At 37.2% G+C, this 23279-nt stretch overlaps 2 protein-coding genes across 2 annotated transcripts; both read left to right on the forward strand.

The window, feature by feature from the left end:
• Window positions 1-6968: 6968 nt before the first annotated feature.
• LOC126358658 (neurochondrin homolog) lies at window positions 6969-20398 on the forward strand. Its single transcript, XM_050007567.1, has 2 exons — window positions 6969-9891; window positions 20348-20398. Exon 1 carries the CDS (start codon window positions 7351-7353, stop codon window positions 9580-9582), a length of 2232 nt encoding a protein of 743 aa, XP_049863524.1. The 5' UTR covers window positions 6969-7350; the 3' UTR covers window positions 9583-9891; window positions 20348-20398.
• A 364-nt stretch (window positions 20399-20762) lies between these two features.
• Window positions 20763-21257, forward strand: LOC126364340 (N-acylneuraminate-9-phosphatase). The gene has a single exon (XM_050008050.1). The coding sequence runs from the start codon at window positions 20763-20765 to the stop codon at window positions 21255-21257; it is 495 nt and encodes a 164-aa protein (XP_049864007.1).
• The last annotated feature ends 2022 nt before the right edge of the window (window positions 21258-23279 follow it).

A 23279-nucleotide genomic window follows, 5' to 3' on the forward strand; every position in this document is an offset into this window, starting at 1 on the left:
ATAATCAAAAAGTTTTTGGTCCTGGGTTCAAACCTTCCAACTGCTTATATTTTGAATAAAGGTCATCAGCAATGGCAGCCAATGACTTCTGGCATAAGAAGTGACCCCCATTCTGCCAATAGCTTTATCAAAGAGAATGGAGGAGAGGGCAGAGGTTCAGGGCACTCTCTTGCCTGTGGGGTGCGAAACTGCCCATAAAAGGTGGAAGAATCATCAATAATCAATGGCATGAGGATGCAGCAACCAATGGAGACCACTGTATTAAAGACACATAACATGTATGCAAAGGACATGGGGCCTGAAAAAATGTCATGATAATCTCTGCATTGCCGAAAGATCTAGCCCCTGTTTGAATCTCCATGAGGGGACTATCAAGGGGAGGTGACCATGAGAAAAAGACTGAATAAACAATGAAAGTCTAACGCTATACGATTTGAGGTGTTGAATGTCAGAAGTTTGAACATGATAGGTAAGATAGAGAACCTGAAAAAGGAAATAAAGGAAAATGCAGAGGCTCAATCTAGATATAGTGTGGGGGAGCGGGGGTTAGTGAAGTGAAATGGAAAGAAGACAAGGATTTCTGATCAGACAAGTACAGGGTAATATCAATATCAGCAGAAAATGGTATAACAGGAGTAGGATTTGTTATGAATAGGAAGGTAAGAAAGAGTGTGTGTTACTGTGAACAGTTCAGTGGTAAGGTTATTCTTATCAGAATCGAGAGCAAACCAACAGTGACAATTATAGTTCAGATATGCATGCTGACAGCGCAAGCCAAAGATGAAGAGGAGAAAATATGAGGGTATTGAATGGTTAATTCAGTATGTAAAGGGAGAGGAAAATCTAATAGTCATAGGGGACTGGAATGCAGTTGTAGGGGGAGAGACGAGAAAGGGTTTTTGTAGAGTTTGGGCTTGGTACTAGGAATGAGAGAGGAGAGAGAATAATTGAGTTCTGCAATAAATTTTAGCTAGTAATACCGGATACTCTGTTCAAGAATCACAAGAGGAGGAGGTATACTTGGAAAAGGCTTGGAGATAAGGGAAGATTTCTGTTATATTACAGCATGGTCAGGCAGAAATTCCGAAAACAGATACTGGATGTAAGGCACACCTAGGAGCAGATATAGAGTCAGATCACTATTTAGTAATGATGAAGATAGACTGAAGTTAAAGAGACTAGTCAGGAGGGACAATGAGCAATGAAGTGGGAATCGAAAATACAAAGGAATAAGAAGATATGATTGAAATTCTCTACGCTATAGATACTGTGATAAGGAATAGCTCAGTGAGAAGTTCAGTTGAAGAGGAGTGGACAGCTCTAAAAAAGGCAATCGCAGTAGTTGGAAAGAAAAACGTTGGTGCAAGGAAGGTAACTACAAAAAATCCATGGATAACAATAGAAATACTGCAATTAATCGGTGAAAGAAGGAGGTGCAAATATGTTCAGGGAAATTCAGAAATACATGTCACTTAGGAACGAAAGAAATAGGAAGTGCAGGAAAACTATGGCGAAATGGCAGTATGAAAATGTGAATAATTCGAAAAAAAATCTCATAAGGACACTCACCATATAGAGAAGTCAAAATAACCTTTGGTGAAATTAAAAGCAAGGTTGATAACATTCAGAATGCAATAGGAATTTCACATGCTGTAGAGAGAACAGAGAGGTGGAAAGAGTACATGTACACTGAAGGGCTCTATGAGGGGAAGACTTGTATGATGATGTGATAGAAGAAGAAACAAGAATCGACTGGGAAGAGATATGGGATCTAATATTAGAACCAGAATTTAAAAGAGCTTTGAACAACTTGAGATTAAATACGACAGAAGGCATAGATAACATTCCATTGGAATTTCTAAAACCATTGGAGGAAATGGTTATAAAATGATTATTCACATTCCTGTGTAGAATATATGAAACTGGCGATATACCACCAGACTTTCGGAAAAACATCATTCACACTATTCCAAAGATAGCAAGAGCCGAGAACTGTATGAATTGTCACACAGTCAGCTGACAATAATAATATACAGAAGAGCGGAAAAAGAGAATTGAAGATTGTTTAGATGTTGAACAGTCTGGCATTAGGAAAAGATAAGGCACCAGAGAAACTTTTCTGACGTTGCGTTTGATAAAGGAAACACGACTGAAGAAAAATCACTACACTTTCACTGGATTTGTCGACATGGTAAAAGTGTTCGCTAATGTAAAATGGTGTAAGGTGTTCCAAATTACGAGAAAAATAGGGGTAAGGTACAGGCAAAGGCATGTAGCATACCTTATGTACATGAACCAAGAGGTAACAATAAGAGTGGAAGACCAAGAACAAAGTGCTCGGATTAAAAATGTTTTAAGAGAGGGGTGTAGTCTTTTGCCCCTACTGTTCACTCTGCACATCGAAGAAGCAATGAGGAAATAAAAGGAAGGTTCAAAAGTGGGATTAAATATCAAGACAAAAGGGTATCTATGTTAAGTTTCAGTGATGACATTGCTATCCTCAGTGAAAATGAAGAAGGATTACAGCATTTGCTGAATGGAATGAATTGTCTAATGAATATAGAATATGGATTGAGAGTAAATCGAAGAAAGATGAAAGTAATGAGAAGCAGCAGAAATGAGAACAGCGAGAGAACTGAGATCAGGAATGGGGATCACAAAGTAGTTGAGGTTAAAGAATTCTGCTACCTAGGCAGCAGAATAACCCATGATGGGTGGTGCAAGGAGGACATAAAATGCAGACTAGTATTGGCAGAAAGGGCGTACCTGGCCAAGAGAAGTCTGCTAGTATCAAACGTAAGTCTTAATTTGAGCACTAAATTTCTGAGAATGTACATTTAGTGTACATCATTGTATGGTAGTGAGACATAGACTCTAGGAAAAATGGCACAGATGATGATTGAAGTCTTTGAGGTATGGTGCTACAGAAGAATGTTGACAATTAGGTGGACTGAAAAGTTAAGGGGTGAGGACATTCTCTGCAAATTCAGCAAGGAAAGGAACTTGTGGAAAACACTGACAAGGAGAAGGGACTCTATGTTAGGACATCTATGAAGACAACAGGGAATAACTTCCATGGTACAAGAGGGAGCTGTTGAGGGTAAAAACTGTACAGAAAGACACAGGCTGGAATACATCCAGCAAATAATTGATGACATAGGTTGCAACTGTTACTCTGAGATGAAAAGGTTGACACAAGAGAGGAATTCGTGGCAGGCCACATCAAACCAGACAGAAGACTGATGACTCAAAACTGGTTAGAAATAAACATTCACACAGGTATTAACAAAAAATGCAAAATTGTGAACTTTGGCAGCCAATGGACAGAAGTGTGACGCAACAGCACCATTTCACCACACAGGTGGCAAGAATAGTAAACAGGGGACATACCGATACCAGGGCATAAATTATTTGTGAATTTCATTCTGTGTACTCAGTTGAACAGTAACTTTGCCACACAGACAGGTGCACGAGTAATACATACAGATGTCAGCAGCTGAGAGAGGACATGTAGTTAGATTCAAAGAAGCCAGCTGGAGTAATTAGCGAACTGCTCGACATTTGAACAGGAGAGACGCCACTAGTCGACAATATTAGCAGGAATGGATGAACCAAGGCATAAAACAGTGCAACGAAGGCAGTGTTCGACCCAGAGAGACAACAGAACATGTTGACTGAGCAATTGTCAAAGAAGCACACAGAACCCCTGATTCATCTTTATCACTGATCTGATGTGTAACTATGGCATCTATGACCAAAATGTCAATTAATAGGCAGCTCACAGAAAGGGGGCTGAGCTCAAGGCGCCTCTTGCATCGACTACCATTCACCTCTGTACATCAACAAGCCTGTTTGCAGTGGTGTCAGGCACATTAGGGCTGGAATTTCATTGACTGGAGTAGGACCGCGTTCATTGATGAGTCACACTACGAACTGAGCCCTGATGGCCAGCAAAGACATATCTGGAGAAGACTCAGACAGTGGTTTGATACTAACCTGATTCGTCCACCACATGGCTTGACAACCTAAATTTCAGTAACGTAATGCTCACCCACAGTCTTCAGGTCTTCCCCTAATTGAGAACTTTGAGAGCATTATGGGCAGGGCCCTCCATACAGGTCGAGATTTTGACGATCTAACGCTCCAGTTGGAGAGAATTTGGCACGATATCCCTCAATAGGACATCCAAAAACTCTGCGAATCAGTGCTAAGCTCAATAACTTCTAGCATAAAGGCCAGAGGTGGACCAATGCGTTATTGACTTGCTCAATTTGTGAAGCTCTTTCTCTTGAATAAATCGTCCAATTTTTCAGAAATTGTAATCGTTTCTTTGTTTGTGCACATCACACCTACAATTTCCGTTCCATTCAAATAATTCCTTCTTGCTGGTGGGTCATTCTTCAAATCTCTGCAGAAATAGAACCACATTTGAACACCATGTTACTGAGGTAGGGGAACATCACTGAACAAAAAATTAATAATTTAACCAAATTTTTAGCAATAAATGGTACTGTAAGAGTCTTAATGCAAATTGGGTCAGTTACAAACAACAAATGAATTGCAAAACGACGACTACAGTTTGAGTTGCACATTACACTATCCATACTGTTTAATGTGCATGACTACACAAGTTTGGTAGTCAACAATTGTGTCACTGTTAGTTAGGTAAGCCCGTCCACCACAACAAGTTCATATGACATCAGATGAGGAAAATCTGTTTTTAATTGCCCTGGGCCAAAAACTGCATAAAAAGCGAGATGACATTAGTTTCTAATTGTTGTGAGACTGGCCCAAGACATATTCAATGTGCTGTTCAATGTCTTCTGGCACAAGTTGAAATTGAGAAATAGCATGTTCCACAACAGACGAGTTTCTTGGGGGTAATGTTCAGAATGTGTTGTGCAATACGAGTGCTCAGTTCAGCAACGATCTTAACTGGAGCACAGAACACAACATCTTTCAGATAGCTGCATACCCGGAACTCACATGAATTAAGATGAGGTGATCTGGACAGCCAGGCTGAAGGGAAATAGCGGCTGTACTGAATTACATTATCAGGACTGTAGGGTTGGTGCTAAAATGTCTTCCACTTTCAGTGGATGAGGTGGTCACCCACACTGACTGGCGTCTTGCGTAGACCTGTGACTAGCACTGAACTTGGCACATCATTCCACAATGGTAGTTTTTGGCAGACATGCTGTCCCATAAACATTCTTCATTCTCTGGTAGATGCCTCATACTGTCTGCCTTTTGGCAGCTGAGAAAAAATAACAGCATAGTGGTCCTGTTTAGGCAAATTTGGTAATAACATCACTATAGTTCAAGTTTCCACGTTTACGGTACGCACATTGAAAAGATAGATTTGCCACATTAATCCCTTGCCTGCATGTCATTGCATATTGTACTCACGCTCTGTTGCACACATACCGCAGTAAAGCCCACAAATGGAATCTTTTTATATAAATGTTTATAATAAGTGATATGAATGCTCTAAATGTGAAGTGAATATTAAATTTAATAACTGCCTGGTCAATACTAATTACTTGTATGTCATGTCACTGAGATATTTTTTAGACATTACTCCTTGTGGCAAAAGCAAAACAGGTGAAACTTATTATAGGCATAATTCTGCCGGACATGGTGTTACTTAAATGTATATCAGAAACTCTAAAACATAAACCCACCAACAATTAAAAACGTGCGAATTATATTCAGTTTAATAAAAAACAACGTAATATCTACAAAGGCATTGTGTATAGTATGAAATAAATATACAATCTTATCTATCTGGGGAACTTTGACAATCATAAACAATATAGTTTCATTTTAAAATACATACATTGCTCCAAAGTAAATATTCTATATTACAGTACATGTTTATTCACATAGCTTCATTATTGTCAAGACCACAAATATGAAAGATAAATTAATTACATCGGTCTTATTTTGTTTATAAAGCTGTTTACAAATTGCATATGTGACTCTCTGGAAAGCTATCTTCCTACTTCGATTCATCAAAGACAGTATGCAAAAATTCTCTTCATCATAATGATGGTCGTGACACGAAAGATGTTGACACTCGATAGGTGAAACATTAGTTGGTAAGACAAAAACTGGACGAAAAACACCAATTAACGATGAGATTTCCTCCTAAACTAAATTAAAGCATCACCACAGTTTGTCTTATCTCAGCTATTCTAGATATTATTTTATCAATAAACACCTTCCTCTCCTTCATATATCGTCACTAAAAATCTGCTACATGCGACTTTTTCAGCACCTGAATTTCTCTCCTTTTTTATCTTTAGGTTTATCCATTTTCCATTGTTTCAGTTTTTCGCAAAACTCAAGCTTGCCGACTTTCCAAATTCTGAGGAATTGTAATCGGCTTCCCCTAATGAAGCACAAGTTGTCGCGACTCGAACGCCAGATGCAAAGTTAAATCGAGTTACGCTGTGTTGTTCCGCTTGCGCGTCTCGCGAGTACAATTTGTACCATCTAGTGTTTTTAAGACAATGAGCAACTACTTTTCCTCATAGTACTTGTTTCTGGTACACATAGGAAGAAGAAATTAATTGTTGACGTATCATTTTCCAAATAAAATTAAGTCTGAACTAGACTGCAATATGCATTTTACACCTCTACTGAAGATAACCTATACAGCCTTCTAGAACATCAATGACATTTATTGTGTATTAACTGATCAGTTCCTATCTTCGGCGTTGTGGGCTTTGGTTTCAGTTCAAAGGCCTTTAAAAGTGAATTGTAGAAAACGACTACTCACTACAGTGATTTATGATACTCCGTGTATTATACCCCTGTGGAAGAAATATTATACGCAGTATGCGAACAAATATCAAAGATGTTTCGATAACAACCCGAAAGGTTTCTGCGATATTATTTGATCTTGACAATACATTAATAACTACCAGGAAAAGTGATCAGCTGACGTGTGAAAAGGTACAGTATGTTTAAACGAAAACAAAGACGCATCTATATACCGGTTGTTCAAGGTTAATTTTCAAGCGACTCTACACAAGGATATCGATGTTGTCCGATAATCGATAGATAGTGGCGGAACTCGCGTTTGAGTGCTAGAAATAACTCGACCACGGAAGCCGATGGAGACGCTATGGAAACTCTAGACATGTGTTCCAAATATAGACTTCGGGGCGACGGTCAATGTGTTTTCGAAAATAGACTGACTGATAGGCAGCTTCTGCTAGTCGCTTAGCGGCCCGTTTACGCAGTTGTTTGGAAGTGAAAGTTTAAGCAGTGCAAACGGCGAATTTGTGTTTATGTTCTTCACGTAGTTTCCATTCATAAAAGTGTGTGAATACTTCCTCCATCATGTCGGGAGGGGTTCCAGAATCTGTAAAGAAGTGTGTAGCTATTCTCAAGGCGTCCCAGAGCGACACTGAAAAGTTTGCTGCCCTTTTTATGGTGACGAAACTTGTTAAAGCTAAAGATTGCAATACCGCTAGCAAAAGACTTCTGTTTGAAGCAATTGGTTTCCCGTTTTTGAAGAGACTGTTGCTAAGCCCGGACGTTCCTGCTGATTGTCCACCAACTGTTTACAAGTCAGTGGCATTGTCAGTCTTGTCAAGTTTCTGTTCAGATGCTGAACTCGCAACTCACCCAGAGATGCTTGCTAATATACCCGTGTTCTTGGATATCGTGCAACAAGCAGATGATGACGATCTTGATGATAATCTGATGGTTGTAAATGAGGCATACACATGCCTTCAGCATATAGCTGCACATGAACCTGGTCAGAAAGCTTTGCTAGATGCTGGTGCTATTTCCAAAATGTCTGAGATATATTCGCAGCAAAGTTTTCAGACTGATGAAGCCCTTAGTATATTAGTGACTCTTGTTAGCTGTGTCGGGCCTTCTGCATGGGACAATAATCCAAAACCATTCCATGCGATAGTGACTAAAATAGCGCTAGATTTTGAGACTGATCATAGTGAGCGGAAGTTTGAACTCTGCGGGGTGCTTCAGGCCTTACTGGCTAATTGCAGGAAGGACATAATTGCTGCAACAGCCACTGAGGAAATATGGCCTGGAACTATTCAAAAAGGATTGACAGATATTTTGTCTAGCAAAATAGGTAAATCACAGAGAGACCCTGCTCTTAAACTTGCTTCAGTCATGGTAGAAATATTGGGTGTTGAGTGGACACTGACAGATGAAGATAAGCCTCGTCAGTTCTTTATGCTCTTGGTTCAACTTTGCTCAATTGAGGTTAGAATGCAACTTGAGGACCAGAAATTTCAGGCTATTATGGCCAATGCAGATCTTGTTTCAGCTTGCTTCACTGTGTTAGAATTATCTATTTCATTTGTAGCATCAGACACACTTGAACTGGAACAGAAAGAAAAACAGCAACTGTATACAGCACTGAAAGGTGCATTTGCAGCTGTGATGAATGTTCTTTTGCAAGTATCAAAAGACTTTCCTAAAAATAAGGACACTTTAGACATAAAAGCAAAAATGTTTATTTGTGCCATGGTGAGAGTTTTGTCTGCTTGGCTTGCACAAGAAACCTCAGCCATGAGGAATGCAGTTTATACTTTATTACCTTTTATGTTAACAATAGCTAATGAAACATTTTATGCATACAGATCAAGATATCTGACTGAGAAGGCCCAAGCCTCCCAGTCAGGAGTGACTGATATGGCAGCAGTTCAGAAAGATCCAATTAGTCAAGCAAATGTATTGCGTTTCATGCTTCCAGCTTTGTGTCATTTGGCTGTAGAAGAAAAAGCCCGAAAAATTTTGTTGGATGTGAAAGAAGATGAAGTATTGTATGAATCTTTTGCATTTCATTGGTCAATTGTACACTATAAAAAGCCACCTGTCCCTAAATCGGAGAGGGGCAAAGTAAGAGGTCCAGAACCAGAGTTAGATCCAAAAACACTAGAGGAGATGAAGGATTCCAGAGCAGCCATGATTAGTATTTGTAATATTTTTATGAATATAACTGTATTAGAACCAAAACTTGTTGAAGAAAGTACTTTGTTTGCAACATTACTGAAATTTATTTTTAATAATTTACCAGAACTGAAAAACATACCAGAAAATCTGGTCCTTCATGGCAACATGGCGGTTCTTGGTCTTTTACTTTTGAAACAACAGGCTAAGAAAGTGAAGAAAAATGATTTCACCATCTGTCGGTATATACAAGCTACAATTCGTTTCTTATGGGATGCATTTAATGTAGATGAATCAAATGATGCCACCTCACTTGTTGTTACTATGGCATATAAGAAGTATTGGATGGAACTCATGGAACTGTGGTTTTTAGGAATGCAGACTATGAGTGCCGTGTTGGCCCTTGTCCCTTGGATATCTGAATTTGCAATTGAAAGTGGATGGGCTCAAGGTATTATTGACACACTGAATAAAGTTAAAACAGGTTCTCTACCAGCAAATACCAAAGCAGCATATGAAGATTTCCTTTGTCGCCTTGTTGATGCAAACAACAGTGTTGCAAAAGTCCTTAAGAAACATGATGCTCTGTCAGTTTGCAGAACCCACAGATTTATGGAACTTGGAAAACGTCTATTTGGGGATTAGTTGTCAGTTACTTTTAACTTTGTATAACTAAATTGTGTTGTCTTTTCTATAAAGCATTTTATTTTCTTTGTTATTGTAGGCATTAATAATGGGAAATTACAAATTCTGTAAAAATAGTATATATTTTTGTATTACTTTTCAATTGTGAGAGTTCTGTGATAACATGTGGAGATCAAAAAATTGTCATTGATTGTACTTGCTTATAAATTCCAACACAACCATAATGCTTAATTTCACAAGAAAAACTTCAGTCTGGCTACTTTTGGACGAGTCCTGGAGTACTACAATCTATGCCACTGTTGGATAGAGGTATTTTATGATCAGATTGTATACTATATGGCATGGGGTGTAATTACATTATCTAGTGTGGTGAATTCTGTAGGAATTTTTTGGGTAACACAAGTGTGCTGTGATAATAGGCTATGAGAAAAACTTTCCATTGACTGTTAGCATGAGAAATGATAGTGTAACCACTCACATTATTGGGAAAAAAGGCCTGTAGTCAATCCCTAGTATCCAAATTAACAGTCTTAATCTAATGCATTGAGTAAAATAGGTAAACACAGAGAATGCATTGAGTAGAATAGGTAAACATAGAGAAATGCGCTGTATGATATGGTAACATGAAACATTTTGATATTTACTGTTTAAAGTGGTTACTGGTATATTGGAGGACAGACATGATGTAATGAAGAATCAGCAAAGAATAGAACAAGCATTACAGGTGATTGAGCAGTGAAGTTTCAGACTGTGTGTGAACACAAAGACCAGTGAAATTAAAAATGTAATTGAATTGTGTGAAAGTGACTATATTCAGAGGGGAAAAAAGGGGAGTGGCTTGTAAGAGGGAAACATTTCTCACCTTCATTTGCTTCTGTTTAATATCATATTAACAATAAAAAGTATTTCTAGATCAAGATCAAGTCCAAAACTGGCAGTAATGTGAATAGGCATGTAAAGTACAAAATACGAATAATCATAGGTATGGGTTGGGGGTACAACAATGGAGGAGAACAACGCGTACTTTTCAGTTGTCAAATGTAAATAGAAACAGTATAACTATACACTGACTCTTGACCTTCCATTACATTTGGTAAGTCCATTAAGAAAGAAATAGAAGTGTAGTGACAGGCCAGAGAGTATCTCAGCAGGCCCCTTGTATATCAGTTCTTGTGAACTGAAATATTTGCAGCTAACAGTAAGGGGTATTTGCAGTTACTGGTCTTTTGTAATTGCTGCCATTACGAATTGCATACAGCCACAATTTCAGATACAAAATTTCACATCACTGACATTGTTCATCCCACCAGCAAAGCACTGGTGCAGAGTCAACACCATTATCAGTGTAGCTGTTCTACAAAGACTTCATACCTAGTACACACAGTTTTAGATTGTGCTAATTATTGTCTCCAGCATTAGTTCGAGGAAGGTAACGGTCTACCTGCGCTATGTTTGAATATTGTTCGGAAACTTATGCCTTAGAATTTGGCCTGAAAATTATTGCTTGATCATTTTAAGGTTCTTTTCCTTTACATAAATGACTGACATTTCGACAGACATGGTTTTTACTTGCCAGTAATGACTACTGCCATTTTACCAAAAGTAATCGGTGAAATTAGAGCCTTCATTCTTTATTTTCATAATACTGATGGATATGAAATACAGTAAAGGAGATAAAATACATCATTGTCAAAAAGGAGATCAGATCATTCATAAAGAAGATTATGTGCAAATTATATAGGAAAGAGAAATTTACACAAAGATGAGTTAACAAACAACACATGATAAGTTAGTGTTAAGAAATATGGGAAAGAGAAAGAAGAATCGAGGAGGTAGAGGATACTTGAGCAGCAGCATAGAACATTGTTAGATGACTAGATTTAAGGTAGCATGCAAAGAAGCATGGGACAATATAAACAGAAAAATGACAGAGCAGAAGTAATTAACACAGTGCTTTGGAGACTGATTGTAACTTTGGTGTTGTTGACTAATTGATATAATTATTTGTGTATAGTCTGTTGTGTTTTAGAGACTGCATGTATACTCAATTCAGTTTTGTACTAATTCTGTGAAGTAATTGACTAATTATTCAGCCAAAATTATGATTTTTGTCCTTTAGGATTCATGTATGTACACTCAGCTTGTATTATATTTGTACAGTAACTTTTCCTAGCTTTCATCTGCACAGCTACCATCATTAGCCTATGCTCACACAAAAACCATGTATAGGGACTTTTATAGCATATTTCATGATGTACTAACAATATTACTATGCCAAGCATTAAGCATTTAGATTAAATGAATACACAGTCACAAGATGTATATACTAGTGATACACATTTCTATGTAGCAAAAAATCTTTGTAGGACTAAGTGATCTCTGGCACTGATTTCATCTCACTGTATTTGAATATTATGAAGGTCTGGAAGTACACATGAGAGTGTTTACAGATACTTCACACTCACTGCCCATACTACACAATACTTTTTCACCACAATTGAAACTTTTTACATTCAGGTCCTCCACTCTGTGCACATACAGTAGTTGTTTAAAATATACTTCTGTTCAGAACAGTAAAACTGCTGCATTCTCAACTCTTTTGCTCTTTTTTTTTTCTTGTCTTCTCCGTATAATCTCTTCTTTTTGCATCCAGCTCCCTTTTCAGACCCGTGAATGCATTTTTTTTCACTAGCTGGAAAGCTGACATCTATCCAGTGTGCCCAACTTACTTCGTAAAATCTGTAGCATATTTTAGTGTTATATTTGGTGTGACAGTTCATGATGTTAGTGAGAGACATTACTGAAATATTTGCCAGTGAACACTACCACCAGTACTGACTAAGGGTTACAACTGTCATGTAACTGTGTGGAACAAATTCACAAATTGTGTTTGAATTTTTTTCACTAGGCGCAGATAAAAGTTTTAAGCTTTCACATGTTTCACAGATCGTAATACAATCTCTCTTGAGGCCGTTTTAAAATTGCAGTACATTTACTTAGTGAAAAACATTGCAACATAGACCATTAACATGTTGTCTTAAGATACTTTCTTTGGTCCTAAAGACAGGATAATTCTGTGCTTTCTCAGCATTGACAGTTATTTAATGTTTATAGGTGAAAGTTAATGATGTCTCTCAGATGGAATAATGAATTTCAAGCAGAGCAATATTGACTTCATTTATTCACTACTAATTAAAATTATTTATTGAGGCAAGTTAAGATGATGCAGTTGATAGAGAATGCATTTATTCCCAAAATAAAAACAACATACACAGGACAATGACTTCCCTTAATTTGGAACTGTATATACCGAAGACTACTTATGATTATGCTCTCATCTTCTGGTAGACCTTTTAACATATCAATCCTACATAACTGACAATATCCAATGATACATACAGATGTTTAATAACAAAATGTATTTAACAAAGTTATACTGGATTTTTAGGAGGCTGAGCCGTTATCATGGTATAACGTGAAGCATTACGCTAAATGCAAAGCATATGGGAAAGTACCTACATTCATAAATCATAAAGTTTCGTAATTTAGCAACCAAAGGTTTTCTTGAGGGGATTGACTGATATAGTTTTGTCTCTTAGAACAGATGAAGTTGATGAAACCAAAGCAGTGTGAGTTACACTCTCCATCTTCTCTTGTAAGACTGCTGCATAAAAAAGAGGCCATTAAGGATACACTCAAATAGTACAATTGAATTTTCTAATTTTGAGAGCAATGAAAGTGTGATCTGTTTCAGTTGCTAAAAAACATTCAGCAGGCTAGATGGCATAAAATGCGGGCGTTTCTTTATTTAAGACAATTAGTTTTGATGGACTTTGCTTATCTTCAGGTCTTAAAAATATGTTTGTTGTGAAAACATGTCCATTTCACACTGAACTTCACATCAAGTTGTCACGTGGATAAACATCAGCACATTCTAAAAGATTTGTCATAATGCAACAAGCATCTGTGATGTATATATGAACATATTTTCCACAAAAAAAAAAAAAAGATTTTTAAGACCTGGAGATGACAGCAAAGTCTCTCGAAATATTTTATGTGATCTAGGCTGTTGATAGGGATTGTGGATAGGTGGTGCTCAGTGGGAATGTGGATTGGCCATGAGAAGTGCCGATATGTCCGCACAATTGCGATAATGCTGTGTCTCAGGTGGTGCTATGGTTGACATACCTGCCTAGTAAGCAAAAGGTCCCTGGTTCGAATCCTGGTCCGGTACACATTTTCAATCATCAACGCTGAAACTTTCAGTTTACAGTACATGCTTGGCACTGAGTCGAATGATGGTCTGTGGTCCCTGAACATAGTATCTCATTTCAAATAGCCAAAGACTGAATCATTAGAGGGTCGAACTTGTGTAACTGAACATATAAGGATGATGTGCATTGTGATTCAAATGAAATGCTATAAACCATAAATGTTTATGTTAAAAAGGATCTTGATATTTGACGTATTTTGCACTTGATTTAGAAAAAAGGAATTATGTGAAATGACTCATCATAGCTGTACATTAGTTTTCTGCCTGAGAAACACTGCTCACCAGTTTAAGTGAACATGAACCTATATATACATAATAGGATGCTGACATCCATATGTAATCTGTAATTGGCCACTAGATGTCATAAGATGTTCACTGTCTGTGATGGGATTTGTAGTTGTGAAGTGGAAATGCGAAGTAACAACCACACCAGGCAGACTTCATGTGCTGACAGACTGGGACTGTCTAGAGCATTGCAGAGGATAGTCATAAAAAAGACACATGATACCATTGGAAGGAACCACTAGTTAGGTACAGAGTGCTACCAGCAGAACAGCTAGCAGAATGACCGTGCATAAGGACTTTAAAAGAATGAGGCACAATGGTTGAGCAGCTTCTCACAAGCCACACATTTTGTAGCCAATACTGACGCCTGAGGCGGTGAAAAGAGCGGGCGGCACTGGTCAATGAATAACTGGAAACGAGTAATTTAAAGTGATTAATCATGCTCCACTATGTGGCAATCTGATGGAAGTGTTAGGGTTTGGGAGTGCACGGAGGTTGCCTGCCATCAGGTTTAGTGTTGTGTTATGGTAAGGGCACCATTTCTTCTCCTCCTCCTCCAGACCCCCAACCTGAATCCAATGGAACATCTTTGGGAGGAATTAGAAAGTCGACTTCACTCCAGACCCCAGCATCAAAAACCACTACCTTCTCTGGTCTTGGCTCTTGAGGAAGAATGCACCGTCAGTTGCTCCAAAGACATTCAGATGCCTTGTTGAAAGTGTCCACAGCAGAGTTCAACCTGGCACAAAGGCACAGGAGGCACACATCCATATTAATGTATACTAACAGGTGTTCAAATACTTTTGGTCAGATATCTCCATCTTGCACTAACAATATTTTTAATATAAGAAGAATATATTCTTAATTTGCCGAAACAACTGAATCAGGAATGGGCATGGAAGCCATTTGTCAACTATTGAAAGCACTGCACACATAATCTACCCCTCGTGACTCTCCTCACATATATGCAAGTTTGTATACCAGCAATTCAACACTGAACTGCTTAACAAGCTAGATTCATACCAAGTTTTAGTATAATTCATGACTCCTGCTGTTGACTTTGTGTGTGTCAGCTCTGATCTCTTGTCTTTCCTTTGGTAGCTCATGAGTGGAAAATCCTCATGTGACAATTGTTGTTTGTACTTATTTTTTACTTTCATTCTGGTGGACTTCCTCATATCTTGTTGCATTGTATGATATCACTAAGAGAAGTACACGGACCAATTTATCTTATCCAGTCATATTGCATTAGGAAGTATGAAGGTAAATTACATTAAACTAGAGAAAAAAAAAATATGTTGAATGTTTCATTATCCTTTCCAGAAATATTAAACTCTATGAATGGTGTTTCAGATTACTGAATAATTAGTGTACTGTAGAGGAAAGAGTTCCGACTTTCTCACAAAATATTTAGTTTCACAAAAAATACTCTGCTTTATTTAGTTTCAGTGGTATGTGACTTCTTGATAGCAGGAAAATCTTTACATCCCCCTCCTATAGCTGAATCCCACTATATTTTTATCTAATGGACCATTGAGAGCCATGCACAGGCAGTTATCAAGAAACAAGATGGGAGAATGTTCATTTGCCATCTGCTTAAATGGAGCTTTCCACTAAATTACTTTGTATAAAAAATGTAAGTTGTTCAGATGCAATGATACATGTATCAGTTATTTCAGACCATTCAGGTATTGCTTTCAACAGAAAACATAGGTTTACTAAAGAATGGAAAAACTGCATCAAATACACTTCTGCAACAAAGTTATGATACTCTCGTAAAATCTGTTCCATTTCCAAACTGATCCAGTCTTTCAGTGTTTGACACTTGTCATTATTTGGCTAAATTCCAGTGTCTGAGCACACAAAACTCCTTAATAATAAAGCAATGAATACCAAAAAGACCTCCAGTTTAACTTCTAACTTTATTTTTTAAATGAGTCCCAAAATTATTCTAAAGTTGACAATCTGTAACATGTTCTTTGTGATAATGAGCACCTGCAGTAATGTAACTGAAAGGTGCTACATCTAAAAGCAGCTTTGTTACCCAAGTGTTATCTTGACATCACATACAGATATTCAAAACTGAGCAACAGAGGTCTGCATCTGACATTTATGCTCACTCATATTGCTCGGTGAATCCAGTTCTGCTCAAGTCTGGCAGATGTCAATACAACTGCTTTGGACATGGCGAGCAAGTGCACTCAACTTCCTTGGTGCTCGTTTGAGCGGGCTCAAATGGTCAAAAAGTCTACTATCCTAACCTCAGTGGCCACTCAGTTCCCCGCTGTAGGATCATGGCGCATATATATGAGGTGAAGGGGAGTGTGAAAGCAAATCCCTTTTCCTGTGAAGAAAGAAAAAATCTGAGGAATTTATTAACAACTACATCTAGAAAACATTACTTGCTTTGTAGGAGTAAACTGCCAGCATTTGAATATGCTTTCACTTGTTGACGATTGAGGTACTAATGTATGCAAGGCATTGCAATACTTTCAGCATGCATAATGCTTTACAAATGTGTTGAACACAGTCCTGAAATGCATTTTTGATGATGATCATTTGATAAATGAGTTTGCTGTAATTAATTCCACAACTTATGCTGTCAGAGATACTGTCCACTTTGTGAAGAAAACTGGTGATGTGAATTTGATGCAGACAAGCTTGAAGCAAGAAATGGACACTAGGTAGGCTTCCACAGAATGCTGCAGTTAGGCAGTATGATTAAATCATGAAAATGCCACGGGAGAGAAACGTCTGTCTTAAGAACTTACTAGCTACGACAACACCACTCAAAAGAACTCGTCACATTCCTAGAGCCATTCAAAGATGCAACAGAAGTGCTGGAAGGCAAGAAGTTTCTAACAATTCAGTCTGTTTTGTTACGGGTATACAAATTAAAAAGTCATTGTAACACAAGGCCCAAAGATACAGAGGTACATTGAAATTACTGTGGACCCACTTTCTTGTTTAACAGATTCTGCATGTCCTGCAAATGAAAACTGCAAAGTGCCAATTTCAGTGGCACAAGTATCTAGACAGTACAGCACAACTATCATATTATTATCTATTAACTGTGGATACTATGAGTGTTGAATGAGTGCTGTCTCTGTTTCGTAGGGGAGAAAGCTGAAATTCAAAAGTTGAACAGAACTGAAATGTGTCTGTGATTGACCTTCTGATTATTGAAAATGGTCTGTTTCTGATAGGGATGAAACACTAAATACTGTGCATCAAATGTGAGATGAGATTCAGTTCCTGATAAGCTACAACAAAATTAGGACATGGCAGTAATATCTCACTGTTTTTATAGTGGCCACTGAGAGAATGTCAATCATGCTCAGCAGTCAAAAAAATGCTCTATTTTCAGAGTGACTAGATTGTGGAACATGTCATACTCAATCTGATGATGAAATTGACTTGTATTTAACCTGAATGGACAGTGGTGACAATGACGATCCACAACAGCAGTCTCTTTCCTAATTTAGCAAGAAGAATGTTTTGTGTTCCAGTCTGAAATATGACTAGTGAAAGAAATTTCAGTGCAGCTTGGAACCTTATCTTGGATGGACGAAGTAGACTTGAAACGAAATGAGTTGATTTGCTGTAATTACACTAACAGGGAATAATTTGGAGGCAATTTTGTTCTTGTTAGATTTCTAATTTCTTAGATGATCAAGTTCACACATGTACATTTGATTCAACTAACAGGAATGCTCTATCAGTACAAAAATTGGTAGTTAAGTTTTCTAATGAAACTTCAAATGATTCCAAATTTATGTCATTGCATGAAACAAGCTATTTTCTCTTATGGATCACAATGACGTTGAAATTAGACACTACCAACCACACGAAGCCGTAGGATGGAAAAAGAGCAACAAGGGTATTTTTATAACTGAATGCATTAGTCATCCTGAGAAATTCACCAAAATACTGTGGGGAAATTTTGTACCAAACGAGCTAGTGAACAATAATCAGATGGTATACTGTAGGACTCTACAGTGTAGTGTAGTGCTGTGAAGCAGTTTGTATATGTTAATTCTTTCTCCTATCTATCAATCCATAGTGCAGTATTGTGGAGCTTATATACGTATATTCTCTTTTGCCAAAAGTATGTAAACCTTCTGAAAGTGCTCAACTTTATTTTGAAAAGTTTAAGGATATCTTTTAAACCAATTCCTATTGAATTCTTCATTTTATTAATTCACACATATATGAATCACAAGCATAATCTTAATTTGATGTCTGTAGTGTCCAACGTGAAAAAAATTACAATGGCAATGAAGACAGACAATGACTGAAATTGAAGATTAAGTAAGGAGTATCGGTAAGTGTAAAGAATTGACAGATATGTCAGCTGTCACAATAATGACTGTGGGAGAGAGAGGGAGGTAGGGGGGGGGGAGGGAGAGAGAGAGAGAGAGAGTATACACTGAGACATTCTTGCAAAAGGTTTCTTTAACAAAAGTATTTAGATAGCTAAGTAGGACAGTGTTTCTTCATAGACATAAATGTGACTGCGTGCCTCTACACAATTTTGTCTTCCGAGAGTTGGTTCCAGTAATAACTGTGTATGTAATATCTGTTTGCCATTCAGTTTTAGCTTGAAAAGTTTTTGCAGTAGTGACTAAGCAGATCAGCGCCTTCCTGAAAATTTTCTCTATTCTAGCATGATACTACATACTTTAATATTACTCAGTTTTCTTTACATGTAGAATTCAGATCTGCCGAGGTCTTCTGAATACATACAATAAAATAGCAAATAATTCAAATTCAGGAACAAATTAAAAGTTTTGTTTAACATTCACAAACTATGGATTTAAAAACAAACAAACAAAACCTAAATGTCATACTAGCTAGAAGAGCTTTCCTTTCCATGCTGAAAGCAATCCAGTTGTCTCCAAGGCAATCGAATTTCAGGTTCTGGGAGAAATCCGTAGAATAAGTTTAAAGTCTACAGGCAACACACAAAGTACATATATTTTAAGAGACACAGTCATGTCTCGTACTTGCCAATTTTTTGGCTAAAGCTGCATCTTGACGATGACATTGTGAGAAATCAAAGAGAAGGCTGTATAATACTCAGCTCAAGCAATGAGACCAAAGTGGTTAGTACAGCACTTGAATGCAAATACCTCACTGGCTCACTGTCAAGTTTTAGAAAATGGCTCTGAGCACTATGGGACTTAACTTCCGAGGTCATCAGTCCCCTAGAACTTAGAACTACTTAAACCTAACCAACCTAAGGACATCACACACATCCATGGCCGAGGCAGGATTCGAACCTGCGACCGTAACTGTCGCGCGGTTCTAGACTAGTGCCTAGAACCGCTCGGTCATACAGGCCGGTGTCAAGTTTTAGAGAAAGCTGTAGTGTTATAAGAAAAAATGGTAGAGATATTAAAAATTGATTAGTGAATTACACAGGGGGGGAGGGGGGCAAACAAGAACCGGCTGAACACAGTATTATTAAGATCTGAATTAAAGACATATGATAAATAATAGGGCTCATGCAGTGTTATCTGGCTGCAAGATGATTCATATTTATTTTCAGTTAGCTGAATAATTATTAAGACGCTCACAACCTTCTTGCCATAAAAACACAGTCTCTTGCTCTAGTTTAAAAAGTATATCTTCTCCTTTCTGAGAATATGAAACAATCTTCTGTCAAAAGCTTCTTTGTGGAGTCAGTTCTTTGCTGAAAATTTCCTCTATTCTAACATAATACTACATACTTCAATGTTACTCAGTTTTCTTTACATGTAACATTCAGATCTGCTGAGGTCTTCTGAATACAACAATAAATAGCAAATACAGTAATTCAGATTTAGGAATAAATTAACAGTTTTGTTTAAGAGTTACAGACTATGGACTTAAAAACAAACAAAATAATCTAATGTCGTACTTAGTGGGGTGTTCTTTTCCATGCTGAAAGCAATCCAGTTGTGTCTAAGGCAACTGAAACTGCTAATTATAGAGAAACTGCTTATTATAGTTGTGAACTAGGAAGTAATAAACAAATGCCTTGTTTTGATGACCATCAAGCTCAAACCTTGAGTGAAAGGCAAAAATGGGAAAAAGAAGTCAGGAAATGTTGGTTCGTCATTCATAATACAGTCAATCTTAATTAATGGTCTATATTTAAATTTTTACCTACTTTGACAGAGTAACATACAAGCTAAATAAACCACAAACACTGTAAATTAACAGGTTTCAGAATACTTACAAGAAGAATATGATGTACCAAAATCAAAAGCTGAAGCATACACACGTATATTTCTGAAGAATTTCCAATCTTGTCCAGAAAATAGTGACATGAGTCTTGACCAATGGCGACTCTTTCTATGGACTCAAGCACTTGGCTCTACATATGCACACATATCAGGTTGGTTGTTACTAACTGTCCTATTATGTCAAGAATTTTCATAGCAAACAAAGAAACTATGGCATCTGTAAATCCTTAATAATGACAATTAATAGGAACATTATTATTCTAGTTATTATTACTAATAATGTATTTTCAATTATAATATGTAACTTTTACTGATATATTCATTGAACACATTTTAATTATCCATTACAATTGTTTACAGACAATGTATACAGGATGTGGCTTCAATTAAGAATGACATACCTACTTCCTGGTGCTGAGATCTGGGCTTTGCTGCATAAACTTCAGTCTCAGTATCATTTAGGTTTGATAACAAATGGAACATCTCGTGCTCAGTGGGAGAAGATACAGGGATTAGGTCTTCAAAACTGCTTTGACTGTATATTGGTATCTGGAGATCTGCCTTGGGAAAAACCTCAAAAAGCAATATTTTTAGAGGCATGCAAACAGCTTCAGACAGAACCAGAACACTGTCTCATGGTTGGTGACAAACTTGAAACTGACATCTGTGGTGCACTGTTGGCTGATATTGGAACAACTGCATGGGTTCCACTTACAGGACAACAAGAACTGGATCCACGGCCAGACTTCATACTGAATTCCATACTTGAGCTGCCTGAAGCTTTGCATATGCTTTCTGGATCAAAGGCATTTTCCTACTCACACAGATCAGTCCCGTCTCCTGACATAAAATCAGAAAGTAGTAATGTATGCAACAGCTTGAGCTAGCATAATGTACAAGTTTGAAATTTCCTGCTACAGTGTTGTGTGTAAAACCAAATGTTATTAGGACTCTTGAGTGAATAATGAATTTAGGATTAAGCAAAAATAATGTAATTGAAGTAAATACTTTTACAGGAAAACTAGTACAACAAGAAAGACAACTGTACACTCCAAACTGTGAAACTTGTCCTACTGCCAAAGGCTAATGCCAAATCCATTAACTCCCTTGGTAACTTCGTGAGAATATTAGGCCCTGCAGAATTCTTACGCCTACTAAATCCCATCACTCATATGAAAATCTCACAAATGATTATGATAGCTGTACTGTGGGTGTATTTCACACTGGGCTTTACAATCAGTTTTCACAGCAGCCAGCAACATGCAGTGATTGTTGTACATTGCAAATATTTGATATATGTCCTGTTACGATACATTTTGCTATTAAAAGCAATTTATAAAGTACAGTGCCTGTACACGGGGGCTTTCATTGGATAATGCACATTTGTTTAGCACAGACTTATGGTTTGTGAGCTTTAGCATGCTATATGATTATGTGCAATACAACCTACCTACTTAGTGTAGATTAAATAACTTCAACAATCTGCACTGATGAAAGTTAGGTTCACACCCAATTGATTTACCACCGCAAGTAAGAAAATGTCAATTATCTTGACTACTCATACACGTCTCAGTCTGTAGATCAGTGCTCCAGCCCTGATTACATGGAATACAACAGAATAAATACAAAGTGGTTCTCTGTGCTTTGTCTTCTGTTAAATCTCAAATTTGTTAGCTGACCTTGTGACCTTTGTTGACTCCAAGTTTACCTCCATGCCAACAGTGATGCCCGCAGGAAAGTGTAAAAGTTATTTCTCACTCATTTTTCACAAGTCTTTAGTATACTGCTGTCAATACTCTTTTATTATTTCCTTCTGTATTTAGTGGAACACATTGTATAGGGAATACAAATTTTAGCTTCCACAAAATTATTTTTTTTATATTCAAAATTTTTGTAGTCCAGTTATTAACTAATTAAACCTACAGTAGTGGGTGAGGGACACTGTGACTCTGCCCTGTTAAACGAGCTGATGTTCTCAAAGCATTATAATCTCTCTGTGTGCTGGAATTGTCATGCTCTAGATGTTACAAAACATACTCTGACCAATCCTCACACTTAATCATTTGGGAAACAGTTCAGTTGGTACATGCTGCCTCATAAGGGACTTCTATTTGGTCATAGGAAACAGGGTTGGAAGGTAATGTGAAGAGTAAAGAAAGTGTTCATTTGTGAATGTCAACTACAAAACTGAAAAACTTTGAACAAGTTAATGTGAGACAGAAAACTGTGGCAACTGTTAAGTACCTATTATTCAAAACAAATGTGGCCTTGTTATTAGAAGAGGTGTATGTTTCTATAGGCATAATTAATGTACGAATGGTTAACAAAATAACTTGATTCTTTGCAAACATTTATCAGTTCAAATTTCTGTCCTGCTTCTGAAGAGCATTATAAAATCTGGATTTATTTCCACGGGGTTGACACTGTTTCATGCATTGAAGTTGTACCTGAGCCACACTTAGAATAGCAGGCAGGGTGCTGATAACCTCAGTACTTAGGGTCATAAATCCACAGAAACGCAACTTTGGAAAGCAGCATCAATCATACTTTAAAATACTGCCTGTCACTAAAATTGTGTGTACATAGAGACATATGCATCATTTTTTTAGAGAAGCTTTTTTGGGCTTAAGATAATTGCCTTTATAAGACAGCATGTCAACTTATTTGTTAAAAAGCAACAATTTTGTGTGTGTTTTAATTATTTCATCTTTTGAGGGGGGGAGGAATCACAGACCATTTGTAATTTCCTACTAGAAGACTGCATGTGCCTTTATTTATATAAAATGTTTGTAACAGAGTAATATGTTTGTTACTAAATTTGTATAAATATATTTATATATATTAACTCTTTTAAAGGTGATTTACTTTTTAATAAATGATACCAAATTTAATATGTTTATTTGGATGAC

The sequence above is a fragment of the Schistocerca gregaria genome, chromosome 1, assembly GCF_023897955.1.
Source record: "Schistocerca gregaria isolate iqSchGreg1 chromosome 1, iqSchGreg1.2, whole genome shotgun sequence".
NCBI lineage: Eukaryota > Metazoa > Arthropoda > Insecta > Orthoptera > Acrididae > Schistocerca > Schistocerca gregaria.

Bases quoted from the DNA above. Each gene is read 5' to 3' on its own strand.
- LOC126364340 (XM_050008050.1), top strand. From the start codon at position 20,763: ATGACATACCTACTTCCTGGTGCTGAGATCTGGGCTTTGCTGCATAAA.
- LOC126358658 (XM_050007567.1), top strand. From the start codon at position 7,351: ATGTCGGGAGGGGTTCCAGAATCTGTAAAGAAGTGTGTAGCTATTCTC.